The sequence below is a fragment of the Hippocampus zosterae genome, chromosome 6 (assembly GCF_025434085.1).
Source record: "Hippocampus zosterae strain Florida chromosome 6, ASM2543408v3, whole genome shotgun sequence".
Classification (NCBI taxonomy): domain Eukaryota; kingdom Metazoa; phylum Chordata; class Actinopteri; order Syngnathiformes; family Syngnathidae; genus Hippocampus; species Hippocampus zosterae.
The window spans coordinates 13,685,156-13,702,527 of record NC_067456.1 but is presented as its reverse complement, the minus strand read 5'-3'; the positions used below and the strand labels follow the sequence as shown (position 1 = coordinate 13,702,527).

The 17,372-nt window shown below is 40.6% G+C and overlaps 1 protein-coding gene across 1 annotated transcript; it reads left to right on the top strand.

Moving 5' to 3' along the window:
- Positions 1 to 248: 248 nt before the first annotated feature.
- On the top strand, positions 249 to 15,747 carry gfpt1 (glutamine--fructose-6-phosphate transaminase 1). Its single transcript, XM_052067632.1, has 19 exons — positions 249 to 349; positions 2,800 to 2,907; positions 3,611 to 3,718; positions 3,818 to 3,943; positions 4,517 to 4,575; positions 4,663 to 4,797; positions 4,864 to 4,925; positions 5,608 to 5,687; positions 5,770 to 5,875; positions 5,997 to 6,160; positions 6,948 to 7,043; positions 8,121 to 8,218; positions 8,337 to 8,457; positions 8,674 to 8,831; positions 10,591 to 10,705; positions 11,879 to 12,006; positions 12,286 to 12,453; positions 13,004 to 13,165; positions 14,292 to 15,747. Exons 1-19 carry the CDS (start codon positions 343 to 345, stop codon positions 14,334 to 14,336), a joined length of 2,046 nt encoding a protein of 681 aa, XP_051923592.1. The 5' UTR covers positions 249 to 342; the 3' UTR covers positions 14,337 to 15,747.
- The last annotated feature ends 1,625 nt before the right edge of the window (positions 15,748 to 17,372 follow it).

Sequence of the window (17,372 nt, the reverse complement as noted above, 5' to 3'; positions counted from 1 at the left end):
AAGAATCATTCCATTTTAAGATATGGTGTAACTATTTTGTGGATTGTAATGTTTCGTTTACGAAGACGGGGGCATTGATTTATTTGGCAAATTGAATTAAAAAAGGCCTGCTGTGCAGTGATGCTGACGTAGAGGCGGAACACGCATCCACATCCGTTTTGCCACGTCACAAAAGCCAACGTGAAAGGCACGGCCTGATTGACAGACCACATTGGCCAATCACAAAAGATGCAAAAGTTGCCTTACAACTCTGATTTGTCCAAAAAAATCTGAAAGGCGGAGGGTATTTGACAGGCGTTTTAAGCTGCCTGAGTGACAGAAACTGGCAGCCGAATAGAAGTCATGTGTGGTGAGTGCTGGATGTATTTATGTATTTTACCCATTTAATAGGTAATCTGAATCTTTATCAGAAACTGTCGGATGACCGCGACAATCCATATGACATAAATAATCTTATATTTCTCGGAGTCTGTTTGAATTATGCACAGGTGGCTAACCAAGTGCGCTAACTCAGTCAGAAACGTGATGCTGCGTGGTCCCTATAATGTTAAATCAACAATGCTGGATTTGAATTCACCATGTAGCATTTGTTTGCAAGATTTGAATGTCAAAACTAAATAATTTAGTGGATGTAAGGAAGTCATCACGACAGACTGTGGTACCACCTAGCTATCACGTTCGTTGGCTAATTGGCGCCGTTCGTAGTAAAGCTACATTCATTTTAACTTTCAATCTGCCCCTCATTAATTTAAAGCAATTGTACAACCATTTAGTCATTTATAAGCCCGAGTCAACTTTGCCGATCGACTGAACAAAGAAGGAGCAAATGCCGGCAACGAGAGACGTGAGGTCGTGTGGAGTGTGGAAATAATCATTCAGCTGGCTGTTTAAGTTTGGGGAATGAAGTTTGGTGTGTCCAATGTCACCGTCACAGATTGTTGTACTTTTTTCCTTGTCACAATGGTTTATGGTATGGTTTAAATATTAGGTTATAATCGGAAACGACACTGAGTAGCGCATCGTCAACGATCTCGAAGGGCTGGGCAATATGGCCTTAAAATATAAACCTATATCAGAACCCACTTACTCACTCACACTTCCCCCTTGCTTATATACAGAAAAGCAATTTACAATTATCCTGATACCAATAAGATTTGAAACATTTTTACAGTAATTCCCTCTCCTAGCTTTAACTTCCATCATTTTTTACAAATTGAGAGAAATGATTTTTTTCCCTATAGCGATGGGAAAACTGCTTCCTCCTGTAAAAAGAAATATAAATCAAATGTATATAAACACTGTCCTGAAAATGAGCAACGAAAAAGTTCAATAATCTTTTAACGTCATAAAACAGGCTGTCAAAATGCATAGTTTGATGAGCAGCAGTGCACCTTCTCCAGCTCTCAAGAATTCTCTCATGTACATTTGTACAGGTAAGGCATGGTGACCTCTGCAAAATATGGCTTGGGAAAAAAAACACCTTTGAAACATTTCCACCATGTCGACAAATCACCATACAGTGGTACATTGACATACATGAGCCCAGCTGACACATTTGAAAGGAAGAGGGGAAATGAAAAGTCACTTTGAAGTGTTGTTTTTCCAGACAGTAATAAGTGTGGGGTTGTTGTTGTTTTTTTTTTATATTGCTGCTTTTATTTTGTATAAAAGCATTGAATCAGTTTAACTCTGCTTCTTCCACCCCCATTTTGAAAATGTTGTTTTTTTGTTTTTTTATTCGTTGTGTTGTCTATTGGTATTGTTTTGTATAACTTAAACGTGTGTTCATATTAGAGTGCAAGTGTCCCGTGAGTGTATCTCCTGCTCCTTAAAAAAAAAAGGAAAACCCCTCATAGCACCTTCGCTTCTGAATGAAAGCCCTGTTATACTTAGCTGTCCTCTGCTACTGCTTCATGAGTGCTTAGCTGTTTGACCAAGTGTACACAGCGATTACTATCACTGGGCATGTTGGTGAAGTCAAATATTTGCTGAAAGAGTGATCCTCAAGTAAAAAAAAAATTATATAATGTGTGTGTCTGTGTTTCATTGCAATACAGAAGTACATATAATTTTCAGATAGCTCTACATTGAAACTTGCAATGTTTAACGTCCTTATGATGGGATTTTTATTTGGACAGACATATTAAAATTTTATTTCAAACATTGTCTCTACAGTTGATGCACATTATTTTTATGGTGACAGTCTTTTTACTTTCCTTGATTTCGTTTGCGATTTAAAAAAAAGTCCGTCTGCAAAATGAAGTATATTGTGTTTGTCATATGAGGTTCTGTGCTTTGTTGCTTCTTTTGTGGGGTTTTCCCTCCATATTTTGTTTGCTTATAGCTCACACAATACCGACTGTACACACACGGTGCTACTTGACACATGCCTTTGTCCAAAAACAGGTTGCAAAGCACAGTAATATTCACAAGACTGGTTCGTGTACCCTCTAACACGTCAGCAAGTGATGTGCTTTTCATTTTTGCTGCCAAATATATTGGTGGAAGAATGTGATGTTGTTCTGATTGTATAGTCTAACCCGTCCAACACGTGGTGCATTTTATCAGTTCCTCTAAGAAATGTAATGGCAGATGAACAAGGAGGGCAATAGTTGGTGACTTTATCAGATGTACAGTATGCTAAAAATAGATGTGTAGAAATATGGACATGCCTCTAACTTCCCGCAAATGGTGAGGCACTTTTGTGAAACTGCACTAAAGGAGAATACCGCCTAGCCTTGCTTAACATCATTGATCAGTGTCATCAATGTTAATGCTATTTCCCCCAACCCCCTGCAGGAATCTTCGCCTATCTTAACTACCATGTACCAAGGACTCGCCGTGAGATCCTTGAAATCCTCCTCAAAGGCCTGCGGCGTCTGGAGTACCGAGGCTATGACTCTGCCGGTGAGTCAGATGAGAAAACAGTTATCAGCAACGTTTGTTTATTCTTGGCTATCTCTTTGCTGTCGACCCAGAGAACAGTTACCTTGATATGACATAGCTGCTGCTATTCGCAAAAACACAATTGTTGTTGTGGATATAGAAAATGAACACCCAGTTGTCCTTAAGGTTTGATGTAATGTGATGATCCCAGCTGACTTGGAGCAAGAGGCAGGGTATGCCGTCGACTTGTCACAAGCCAATTGCATGTAACTTTGAAGTGTTGACAAGTCCCTCCACCTTGACTAAAAGCTCAGTTCTGACTTAATAGAAAAGAACCAAAGTCTGGTACCCCCACCACCACCAGATCCTTCACTGCGGCTAAAGTGTGGTTGTTGTTTGTTTAACAACAGCCTTTTGTTTAAAAAAAAAAATCTCCCGAAGTTTTGTCAGCCCAATTTTTTTTCTTACATAATGGTGGCCCCTTCTGGCGAAAACAACAGCCACCGCTGTGGAGTGGATTATTTTTACAATCAGTGGATTATTCACACTCCAGTGTGAATAATCATCTGATTGTTATTAAAAATAAAATCCTCTCCGACAGTGATTAAAATTGAATTATTGTGCATATAATGAATCCTCCCCTTTTGTAAATTAAATATCAGTGGACGCTCTAGTTGTATGGACAGCGTTAAGTGTTCAAGTGTTTTTTGTTGTTTATTTTCAGGTGTTGGCATTGATGGCGGAAACATAAAGGAGTGGGAAACCAATGCCAAGTCCATCCAGTTGATCAAGCAGCGTGGAAAAGTGAAGGCTCTTGACGAGGAGATCCACAGTAAGCTGAGAGTAGTTTATCACATGACAATGAAAGAACTTCTCCCGAATGGGCCACTGTTTTGATTTTGGGTGTTCAAGTAGTTTTTTTTTTATATAGAACAGCATGACCTGGATCTGGAGGTGGAGTTGGATGTTCACCTCGGCATTGCTCACACCCGCTGGGCTACCCATGGAGAGCCAAGCCCGCTCAATAGTCACCCGCACAGATCAGACAAGACCAATGGTGAGTAATTTGCTCATCATCTAAATAGTGAATTCATTCATCAGATCCTATTATTTTTATCTTGGCTATTTCTACACTGAACAAAAATATGAATGCATTTGCTTTTATTACAGTGTTTGGTCAGCTAAACCCCAAAGATCGAGGACTTTATTTGCACAAAAGGCCCATTTCTTTCGGAGAGTGTTCAAAATATGTTCGTGAGCACTTTTCATTTGTTGAGAGAATCCATTCACCTCACAGGCGTGATCAAGCTGATGATTATGCGGCATGATTATTGCACGTTTGCCATAGTTTGTTCACAACAAAAGCTTGTGCAGCGATAATTTATTTTCCTAGGGTGCGTGAGTAAAATTATGGTCATATGAAGTTCTGACTGGTTTTCTGAATATGAAGCATTTTCTGTAAAGAGCAAAATGTTTAGATCTTTGGGTGGGACCAACAGTATGCATATTTTTATTTAGTATATAGTACTATCCAATGAATGAATGAATGAATGATTTTCGAGAAAGTAAATCGAATGAGTCATTGGGTCACAATGACTCAGGGATCATTGCTTTTCTTTATGCTCCGCAGAGTTCATTGTTATTCACAATGGCATTATCACAAACTATAAAGATCTGAGGAAATTCCTGGTGAGCACAACTTTTTCTTCTTCATTCATCATTATTATCCTCACATATGACCCGGACAGGAATGTACTCTTTACTCCCACCCCACAGATGAGCAAAGGCTATGAGTTCGAGTCAGAGACCGACACCGAGTCCATTGCCAAGCTGGTGAAGTACATGTACGACAACCGGGAGAATGATGACATCACTTTTGCCACTCTGGTGGAAAGGGTAACACAGCAACTGGTAAGGATACACACACATACACGATTATTGATCATCAAATGAAATATTGCTCGCTATACTTTTCAGGAAGGTGCTTTTGCGCTGGTCTTTAAGAGTGTTCATTATCCTGCCGAGGCAGTTGTCACAAGGTAAGCTCTCACTATTTATTGAAACTGTATGTTGGTACTAAAACCTGGGAGTCTACAACAGTGCTTGCCAACCTTTTCTGGTTTGTGTACCCACCCAAATCTTTTTGTCACATGTTGATGATTCTCCAAAAGTAGAACGTTGCACAACTAATTAGCAAAGTGAAGTCATTTTTAATTCATTTCCCTAGTTTGAACAATGAATTCTCGATTAATGTTTTTAGAACTCAAATTCAACTGTTCAAAATGTATCTTGCTTTGAAAACAAATATACATTTAAATGTAAAAAAATGCCTTTGTTATACATAATTTTAATAACCTTTGTCACTCTTTTGAGTACCATTAAGTCCCATTTAAAGTCTAAATATAGTAACAAAACACTGAACAAGAATAATATTCGCACCCACAAAATTTTTACTTTTGTCCTCATCACTCATCTGAGCTTTTTATGAGACACTCGAGTTGACACGCCGCTGTTGTGATTTTTGGAGCGGCTGTGCTACAGGTTATTGATCTGGTCCATGAATTATTAAATGTTTCCATGTATACCCTACCATTTGCTCATGTACCCCCAGTTGGAAAACTCTGGTCTTGAAATTCATGTTAGTTCCCCCCACAATTGAAGCTACTTTTTATCTTTCTTATCAACACGTTGCGCTCCAGCAAAATTTCTTCCTATGTACAGGAGGGGAAGTCCTCTGTTGATCGGCGTGCGAAGTGACCACAAGCTCTCAACAGACCATATTCCCGTGGTCTACCGCTCATGTAAGTGCCATTTCAAGCTATGTTTGTCTCTTAGAATTTCCCAGTTGGATTTAGACCGAGTAGTTACGTTTATTTTTCTCAGCTGCCAAAGAGAAGAGCTGCAGTTCCCTCCCCAGAGTCGACCAGGATACCAGCCTGTTCCCTGTGGATGAGAAAGCTGTTGAGTATTACTTTGCCTCTGATGCAAGGTAAGCGCATCCCCGTGTCCTTGCAGCCATCCTTTTCAACTCCAAAGCACCGTCTTTCCACGCTTCCGTGGTGTCATCAGAACAGGAATCAATATTGTGTTTCTTGTGTTTGTGACCACAGTGCGGTTATAGAGCACACAAATCGGGTGATCTTCCTAGAGGATGATGACGTGGCCGCTGTGACCGAGGGAAGGCTGTCCATCCACAGGATAAAACGCCGTGCCGGGGACTACCCTGCCCGCGCTATCCAGACCCTTCAGATGGAGTTGGAGCAAATCATGAAAGGTGAGTTGAAGGTCCCTAAATTGTTTGCTCCTGCATCAGGTATTGCCTTTCTCTGTGCAGTACTTCTATCGTAGGCGCCGGTACAATGCGCGACACGCCATTTTGAAACCTATTATTGCATACTGTCGAATGATAATTATGACGCTGAATGGCTCTGAATGATCTGGCATGAGGCGGTCCATACTCCCATCAAGAATGCCTGTAATTGAAACTTCTGTTTTGACATTTTTTGTACCCTGTATGGAGCATGCATCCTACATTTTATTTGAACAAAAGTGCCATTGACCGATTAGCATTTTTGAGCAAAGTGTAATGCATCACCGATTCTGTTGACATATCTGCACAACAGACTGGTGTCCATTCCCTAGTTGTACCGCTTTTGTCCAGCAGAGAGCAGAAATTAGCTGCTGTTGGCTCACTCGCACATTCCTTTGTGGTCCAATCATTTCTCAGCCGCTTCTGGAAGCGATCTGCTGACTAACCTAATTCGCATGACCCAAATTTCTTGCAGGGGAAACTGAAAAACACACATTTCACTGTTGCAGTTTGTTAGGGATGGAACAACATCAACTCCCTCTTGTCCCGCCTTTGTTTTTCTTGATGGAAAACGTTTGTTTTACCCGATGTATCAAGCATGTGTTTTAGTGTAACCCCTGAAATTTTCACTGCTGCGCTGGAGCTTAATGTTTGTCAACCATACCTTCTAGAGTAAATGGCCATCATTGTTTTTCAGGAGCAGTTTTTAACAGTGTTACGACTGTTTCTTTATCTTACCCTTACACCACAGGTAATTTCAGCTCCTTCATGCAAAAGGAAATCTTTGAGCAGCCTGAGTCTGTGGTCAACACCATGAGAGGAAGAGTCAACTTTGATGACAATACAGGTTAGATAGCTTGCCTCAGATCTGCATCTTACTGGAGTTCTGATGGATTGATGATCATTGTCCATCCCAACAACTGTACTCGCATATTTGACAAATAGACATTACCATATATCTGCACATAACTTGAGATGACAACGGTGGACCCTCACTAGTCGCAGGGACGACACTGAGCCCTCATATGACTAGCAAAAGTAATTGACACCCGACCCCAAGAATGTTTATGTATATGCTACTAGTTTAAACAATAAATATACCAAAAACTATGATTCCAAAACACTTATGTATTTTTAAAATTCATTTAACGTGTTACTTTTGATAACTAGTATCTTACAAATGGTTGAATTTTGGGGGGGTGAGGCGCATGTCGATGCGCTTTTGGCGAATACTGACTCATAAGTCTAAACTTAGCTCCACTCTCAGTCGAGCTTATCACTTCAACACAGTTTGTTACAGTTCGTCATGAAACATCTTAAGGTGTGCTCAGGCAGAGCACAATAACATTTGCCACATGCTTGCTCTATGTATTCAGGGTGTTTTCACAATCACAATTGGCAAACTTCCCAAAACAAACCGCGCGTTAATTATTTTCTTCGATTGTAATGTTTTTATGATTGTGAGAAGCCAAAATTAAAGTCACGATTAAATTACAATGAATTCTCCAGCCGTAGGTCATTGACACCAATGTACTACTTTCCTATTAGACAGGGCTTTGGAAACATCTTGTGACATTTATCCGCTTTTTCTGGGGGGAAAAAATGCAAATAGGCGCAGGTAGGTTCCACAGAAATTAAATGTATAAAGTAGGCTTTTTGGGTGTGATTTTATGATGTTAAGAGCACAAATATATGCGGATACAGTATGCGCAAATAGATACATTTTTCTTTTTGAGTGAAAAAAATTGCGAGTCACAAATCAGCAGGGGTTGACTGTGAGGGATTAGAAACCATGTGAAAACATAAACACATGAAGAATGACTTGGTGAGTGGCTGACTCCTCTCAGCACTGTCATAGTTGCGTTTTAATGATGTGGAAAGTGGTTAGGCAGAATGATGGATTGGTTGTTTGGTTTGTTCCCAGTGACCTTGGGTGGACTGAAGGACCACATCAAAGAGATCCAGAGATGTCGACGCCTGATCCTTATTGCATGCGGCACCAGCTACAATGCTGGCGTCGCGGTGAGTAGACAGACAGTTTTGGTGTAAATTTTCACCGTTCAACACATTGGCTCGGCCTGCTAACAACTTGTTCTGACCTGATGCCTGGTGGTGATTTCATAATTTGCTGCTCCGACAGACCCGTCAGGTCCTGGAGGAGCTAACAGAGCTGCCCGTGATGGTGGAGCTGGCCAGCGATTTCCTGGACCGGAACACACCCGTCTTCCGAGATGACGTTTGCTTCTTTATTAGCCAGTCAGGTGAGGATTGATCTAGTGCCTAGGCCTTGTTTGTTCACCACTTTCCGTGTCAGGGAGCCAGTCTGTGTATTGCTTAGTAATTTGTTTATCTTCTTTTGTGTGATCTCCATCGTGGGGTTTCTTTGAGGTTTGCTTAATTACAGCCTTATACGAGTCATTTTCTACCAAACTAACAGTCAGGATGACTTAGTTTTCCCCCGATGTTTCATCCCTCAGGGGAGACTGCTGACAGCCTGATGGCCCTGCGCTACTGCAAGGAAAGAGGGGCTCTGACAGTGGGCATCACTAACACAGTGGGCAGCTCCATCTCCCGGGAGACTGACTGTGGAGTCCACATCAATGCCGGACCTGAGATCGGTGTGGCCAGCACGAAGGTGAGGCAGGAGAACTTTGTTTTTTGTTTTTTAAAGTTAGATTACAAAGCTTATTTCAAAATTTACTCTCTGAGGTTAAATACAACATGTTGCAGGATGGTACACCTCAGATTTCTAAACAATCTATTGCATAGGATATAATAAAATAGTAGAATAGATTTTTTTAATGATTAAAAAATGTACACTGTACAGACAAGGTTTAAACCTTTCAACATTAACTCTATGACAGTACAAGTACGTTAGCCACTACAGTGGACACTACATACGGTACTTGCATTTACATGATCAAAAGTCATGTAATAGTTTTTTTGATTAATTTAGATGTTTTCTCAAAATTGGTTAGTTAAAATGTAGACGTACTTGTGTATTAGTTTTTTTTAAATACTTTAATTGATATATTGTTAATAAAATAAAATGTAGTAGTACTTTTGTATGCATTTAAAAAGATTTTTATTTTTTTTAAATAATTGGTTAAATCACAAATTAAATTATTATTATTATTTTTAAAGGCATCTATGAATAAGCTCTTTAGTCTGTCGAAAGACCCGCTATTGTCTTCAAGTGACATCACACTTCTGGGTTTGTCGCTCGTCAGTATCTCACTTTGGGAATCCGATGACAGTACTTTGTCAAATTTAAGAAATCGAAATTCTTTCTGTCACGCTTTATTCAATGTGTTTTGTTAGTTACTTGTGAGATAAAAATATTTCATTTGGGATCTTTTAAAGTTACTTCATAGTTGACCTTTAACATGTACTCAAAGAAAACAAGCACCACACACTTAGGACGTTGGTGGTGCTGCTCCAGAGCCTACGAGCACGCCTCAGAGACGCCATCATTTACTGCTTGGCTGTCTGGGCAGAACATCCAGACCAAACGGTGCGGCACAACCTCCCCAAAATTACTGGAGAACATGTGTCACATCCCACCGCTGCAATTTAGGCACACTATAATGTGATGTGCTGTATGTACAATTCATAAAAATGAGATGCAACATTCTAAAATGAGCATCTTAAATGTTTTTTGTCATGGATTTTAATTGCCGAACGCTGAGACCTAATGTAGTTTGTCAGGTCAGCTGCAGAGTAGCATAGTCAGCATTCTTAGATACAGTTCACTCTGTTCCACATGAATCACACTGTGTACCGCAGTTGATCACATTTTTGGGCAGCACATTCAGTCAGAGGTCTGAGGGACAGTAGTTTAAAAAACAAAGGCTTTTCCTATTATTTTATTGGCAGCGAACGGGTCTTATGTTATGAACTGGCTTCAGGTGGACATCGTCTTTCTCAAATGCGCACCGAAGGCCTCTTTATGCGGCGAGTTGAAGGAACAATCAGCACATCGTTGATGACACCAGGCGTCAGGGCACTGAAGACTTTTGTGACGCGCTGCTCCGTATCCCCACGTTTCAAGCATTTGTTCCAGGATGAGCGCCGGTTTCGACTGAGCTCCATGTTTGCCTGCACTCACCTCGCCTCGCATGTCTCATCTGTTGTGCATTATTAGATGGAGACGGAATTCATTATCAGAATGGCAGAAAAGAGATCATCGTCTCAAAAATGTTGCTTTCAATGGGATCGTATTCCTTTTTGGGTGTCATTTTTTTAGGGATTTCAAAACGGATGTCATGCCAAACAGTCAGAGATCTTTGCTCGTGAATGTCATTGGTCCCAACCGCTTGTTTTATGCGTCTGCAGAAACGAAAGGCTGCACTCACAACTTTATTACATCCTTTCTCCCCCCCCCATGTGCGCAGGCCTACACAAGCCAGTTTGTGGCCCTGGTCATGTTTGCTCTTCTGATGTGCGCCGACAGGATTTCCATGCAGCCAAGACGCCGTGAGATCATTCAGGGCTTGAAGGTGCTTCCGGGTAAGTCAAAGGTGTTGCTTTGCTGACTTGTACTGATTACAACAGACTGGAAACTTCATTTGGTTCACTGGATTCATCCCAAATTTAATAAGCGTAACAAGAACTTATCATCAACAGGTGCATATGAAAGTTTTATTGTTTGTAAAATTTGACAATTTTAACTCATTCAATCACAGCCATTTTCACTGGAGCAACCCCCTCAATTCCAGCGTTTGACTGGATTTTGATTGATCTTGCAAGGCCCACAGAATACTCGGTTCTCATGTTATATAAACATGGAGCCTACCAAAATAAAGGTTGGACTCTCTTCTTTCAGCAGAAAAAAATTATTGTAAAATATCTTTTTCCAATCTTCAGCAATCGGCATTACAAAGTGGTTAAGGTTCATGGAAATGGTGATTCCTGGGCAAAAAACGGAGAAAAAGAGCTTCTTGTAAAAGCGTGCATTTCAATCACGTGAGGCACCACTGCCACCTATTGGTCGCTTTCTTTACATGATTTACACTGATTGCATCAGACCCTCCTCCTCTCTATGACGCAAAAAAAAAAGATTTAGACGTACAAGTATGTCCTTGGGAGGCGGGGCCTAATTTTAAAACGTCGTACAAGTACGTCTTGTGGAATGAAAGAGTTAATAGCAATTATCTTGAAAACTACCAAGTCTCGCTCAATGAAATTGAACAGTTTACTTGTTGACCATGCATTCTGGAACTGATTTCATAAGTGTTAACTGTTTGAATTATGCCCTCAAAGTTCAAATGTCCCTCATGAATATTCAAGTGTTGAGATGTGACTGACCACCGAGTGATGCCTTTTCAATATGTAGAAGCGCACCGCATCATTTGTGGCTGCCGAGTTTATAGAACCAGCCAGGCAACATTTTGTCCGCATTTCAAGCAATGCCTTAAAGTCAGATTCATTTTCTGCAACTCTAAATAATGACAATGAGGATCATGAAGAGAAAGAGGGAGGGGTGCGGGTCTTCACTCGCATGCCTTTTTGAATTTGAAGCAGATGATGGCGTGTCCTGAACGGTAAAGTTACCAGCAAAAGACTGCCTGGCCACTCTGCCGCTCATTGTCAACATTCCGATCTGACACTTCACACGTGCCTTTTGCACTGCATGTTTCTAAGTTTTCAAATCCGAATTTGTGTCCCTCCCATGTGTATCAGACCTGATCAAGGAGGTTCTTGGTTTGGATGATGAGATCCAGAAGCTGGCGACAGAGTTGTACCAGCAGAAGAGCGTACTGATCATGGGTAGAGGTTACCATTATGCTACCTCCCTGGAAGGAGCCCTGGTGAGAAAACAAACGTCCTTTCCTGACTCGCTTCATAGTCATTATCTTTCTTTTGTTTTGTTTTTATTTTTCTCTTCACTTATGAGCTCTTTCAATGTGTAACGTGTCCAATGTCTCTGGAGGGAAGTACCTATACATGGAAAATGTCACTCATTTCAGCTCCTGCAAAAATATGCTTTTGTATTTGCCTAAAGGACCAACAGCGCATTTGATTCCTTTCGGAGTAATGAAGTTCTTAGTAAGTGTTGAAGTTTTGAACTTTGGTGATGTCCTACCCAGAAAATCAAGGAGATCACATACATGCACTCTGAGGGCATCCTGGCTGGGGAGTTGAAGCATGGCCCTCTGGCGCTTGTGGACAATCTCATGCCAGTCATCATGATCATCATGAAGGACCACACGTACGTCAAATGTCAGAACGCCCTGCAGCAAGTCGTTGCCCGCCAGGTAAGACGGCCTGTAACAATCAGTGAACCCCACCCCCTCCCAAAAAACACACACACACAAAATGTAATGCTGTTCGTTAACCATTAAGGCCCCCCCCCCACCACCACCACCATTGCTGTGTCCATAGCAAGTGTAGCTTTTTTCCATTTTCATTTTTGTTAAAAATCCTTCGTACTTTACTGGCAGTGAGTTTGCAGTACAGGAAAACCACTTCATAAAAGCTGACTTTTTTTCAAAACCAGAACTTATCAGAGTTTGCCAATGTCCCCAACTATGCACGATGCTCACTTTACTCTAGCACCTTTCTTGTTTTTTTTTTTTTCGCTCTTTGGGATTTCTGGATGGAAAACATGCACCTCATATTGCTTTTTGGACAAATGGGATAAATAAAATTCTGTGGCCTGTAGCTCACCTCTTGTTGTAACATGACGACATCTCTGTTGGACAACTGGAGCACATTAGTTTTATCAGAGGTGTGACAGTGATGGAACAATTTTTAATTCCATTTTACGAGATGGGGTTTTTTTTTCTCCCCCTCCTGCTTTGACAGGGCCGCCCAATCGTGATCTGCGACAGAGACGATTACGAGAGCATGAGCAACTCGTGCCGCACCATCAAAGTGCCTCACTGCGTTGACTGCCTGCAGGGCATCCTGAGTGTCATCCCCCTGCAGCTACTCTCTTTCCATCTGGCCGTACTCCGAGGCTTTGACGTAAGTGCATTAGTCTTGCCCGCGCCAACATCTGCAAAGTGTTTTTGCCTCGACGCGGCCACCGACCACAACCGTATCATTCTTTGATATCACTTTGGACCGCAGACACGATTGGACAAGTACAGGTGACTGTCCAGCAAAGGAACGCTGATTTACATTTATAAACAAGATCTTGACAATATTAATGACAGTTGACACTCAGAAGTTGGTCAAGTGACTGGCTAATGTGTTGAATAAATGTCCATCCATTTTCTGATCCGCTTTATCCTGAAGGGGGTCGCGGAGGGTTGACTCTGAGCAGAAGGTAGCCTACATGCTGATGGGTCGCCAGTCAGTTGCAGGGCACATATAGAGACAAACAACCATTCACACCCACATTCACACCGTCACTGAGCGGGATCCGATCCCACGCTGCACGCCCACAACACAGGCGAGTTGACCACTCCGTGCCATCGGGGACTGGTTAGTAAATGTTGGGTCCCATTATTAGGGGGCAATTACTTTTTTACATAGGGACAAGTAGGTTTTGAATTTTTTTTTTCTTTGGTGCCTCAATAAATTCACATTTAGTAGTTCTTTGGGTTGTCTCTGTGTGATATTAAAATTGGTTTGATGAATTGAAATCTTTGTGTGTGATAAATACGCAAAGAACACAGAAATCAGGAAGATGGAAAATACGTTTTCATGGCACTGTAAGTCCCATTAACATTGGGAGTAGTTTTGAAATGATTTATCCTGGGCTCATTTTTTTATGTATACATGTCACTCAAACCTATTATTTGAACAGGGGGGTTTCGACTTTTTTTGTGCACCATACCTGGCACATACTGTGTACTTGTTACTTAGTGCATTTTTTGGTAAACATTTTAATGGAGAAAGTTGGACCTCAGAGCCAAGGCTCCACCTTACAGCAGAGTGGCAGAAAGTTGAATTGCAGTTAGTATTTATTACAGAACTATTGAACTGCTGATTTCAACAGTATAGATACAGCCCGTCCGTCTTACGGCATGTGAATCACAAAGATGAAAGTTAGTGAATTCAAAACTCTTGAGTTGTCCTTACGAGAGTTATAAACTAAAAGTGTGAAATGCTTAAGATGAAACTAGACTGCGCTGTGTACTTTTAGGTGGACTGTCCACGGAACTTGGCCAAGTCAGTGACGGTGGAGTGAAAGGGCCCACTCGTCACCTGCCCTACGGCAAGGGAAAGAAGAGTAACATGTCCGGTTCCATTCGTCCTCTTTTATCCATTTTACTCATATCTGGCTGCTTCATCTCTCTGTATCTTTTCTTAGTGTTGTTGTAGACTGGTGGTGGTCTGGGCTGGCACTCGCATTATCCACCTTGCTCCAACTCTTGTGCGCTAATGGCATCGATCGAAAAGGAGGTTCTTCGTTCCGATTAATGCAGCAAAGCAGTGAGATGAGTTCGTTTTACTGAGAGCATCTTGGATGCGACGTTACTGACCAATGAAACTTTGAACATTTTGCCTCTTTTTATTTTTTTGTTCCAAGTGCTTTCATTAGCAATTTAGTTGGTGTCTTTCTTTCTATTTGGCAGCAAATATTTGAAATGTGAAATTATTTCGGGGCACAGTCATCAATGCTGTTGAATTTACGTGCGCATCTCTTCTTCATGGTCAAATGGAAAAGTTACGTTCTTTATTTATACTCTTTTTTTTTTCTTTCTTTTAAGTATACAGTATGTATAAATTACACAATTGTCACATTTTTTTGTTGATTGATTCTTGTTCATGCACAAGAACAAGACTTGATTCTGTACTTTATTTCGTACTACACGATGAAGTGATATCAGTGAGATGAAGTTACTGCCAGCCCACACCATTCCATCTTCACTACTGCTAATGCAATATTGGGACCATTTGTAGCAAGTGATTTTATATATTTTTTTCATTTTTCTTATGAGAAATCAAGAGTTTTGTATTGTTACCCTATGATTTGAAATGTAAACGTTAGTCTTTTGTCGAGGGGAAAAAAAAAAGTCCTGGAAAACCAAACACGCTTTGGGAAGTTGGAAACCAAAATCTGTGTATTTGATATGCATGTGATGGGATGAATTTCTTTTTGTTTTATTTTTATTTTGGGGGGGGGGGGTTGTAGCCATATGTAAGATGCGCCAAGGCCTTAGATGGCTCACGCACACTGTCACTTCCATGGCATCATGTCACACTGTAGAGGTATTAGATGCTGACAAGGAGAGAGAATGCTGGAATTCATACCCGTTAGTGAAGGAACAGGAGCTGCTATTGTTACCATTTTTAATTCCGTTTGCTTTTGACATTCATCTTGCTTCAGCAATCAAGCCTTAATATCAATTGGTGCATGTAATCGGAACACTGTATGCCAGGTTTGAATCCCATGTTATTACGGAGAAGAACTATTCTTTCAAGTAACCGACGTTGCCAATATTTGTGGGACACTATTGCGCATCCCAGGCTGGGATTCCCAGCTGGTGTTATAAAAAAGAAGTCCACTTGTTGTCTTTGTGAGGTCACGTTAAGAAGAAATACCGGCAATGGATACTTCACAGATTTATTCCAATAAATACTTTTTGGATGGATAAGCTTGTTCACATCTTTGAGTAGTGAATAACAAGTTAAAATCTTGCCTAATAAAGGAAGGGAACGAAATACCATTGTAAATACATGAAACATTTTCACTATGTGCCACTGTTATTACCTTTGAAAAAAAAAAAAAGAATTGCCCCAAATTGTGATAAATACGTAAAGTCATTTGTGGTTCCAAGAAAACGTATGTGAAGCCTTTGGAATGACCTGGATTTCTGCATAAACTGGTCATAAAATGTTTTCTGATCTTCATCTAAGTCACAAAAATAGACAAACACGGTCAGCTTGAACTAATACCACTCAAATAATTATGTTCTTGTTTTTTTTTTAATTGAACATCGTTAGTTACATTTGCTAGAATTAACATGAAAAATGCAAAGAAATTATTAGACTAATAAAATAATTTATAGCATACGCAATCTTTTATTTGAACTCATTTATGGGGGAAAAAAAATCACATGTTGCCCTTCAGCACAAGCGTTTGCCCCATCACTGAGGGCTAACCAAGTTTCACTGTGCTGCCAATTGATTGTTACTATTTGTTGGATATTGTGTGGACTGTAACAACTTTCTGGATTTGGCGATGAACATTGACAATAGGCCAAAGTCAGTCATCTGAATACACCAACAGAGCCAAATGATGACCTAATTCCCAATGAGATCATGTATACTATGAGGCTGCCAAGACTCCAGTGAGTGTTAAACAAAGTACATCTTTCTGAAAAGGGAGTGTTTTTTTTTTCTCCAAAATACAGTACAGGGAAACGTTGATTGAGTATAGGTGCATTAAAGCAGGCCGTATATGTCAGGATCAAAGAGGAACTCCGGTTTAAGGGGTGAAAACTCATAAGGGCCACAGATGTTTTCAGGCGGCGCAAAAGAGGTCACCGATGAGGTCAGTGAAAGGGGTCTGATGAAGTTGATATGATGTAGTCTTTACAAGCGCCACATTTCAAACCGCATCGACACCTCAGACGTGTTAGATCAACTCTGGCCCAAAACCTAATGTTGTTCATCTTCCTTACAGGTAGCAAAAATAGTAGACTACTCCACACCCAATAAATAAATAAAATGCTGGGTACTTTTCCTAATCCACTCACTGGGTGTGGATTATGAGCAATTGAAACTTGGATTTGGATGGGCTAATGTGTTTAACCCTACGAGGACAGTGGTTACTACATTGGACAGCTTATCACGTTAACAGGTTACACGATGCATGAAAGGGTTATGGTCATCATTTTGGACAATTTTGTCTACTGGAATTGAAGGAAATTTAATGTAACATTCTGAGAAAACATTGATGATGGCTGACACTGCTGCCTTTGGACAGGGGGTTCAGGGTTCAAATCCCAGTCAGGGTGGATGTCCCACCTTTAGGAAATGGGTGGGATGCTTCAGAAAGGGCATCTAGTGTAAAAACTGTGCCAAACATGCAAATGTTGACTTAGTGTTCTCTACTCTGCTTCTTTGTAAATGTTGGTATTAAAAGTTATATTATTTTTAAAACACAAAAAAAAGTAACAACAACAAAATCTAGTTAGATTAGAAAATTTGGTTTTGGTTTAAAACATGTGAGTGCATTGAATCAAGGGGTTAACCACAGCTATACTGATAACGTGGT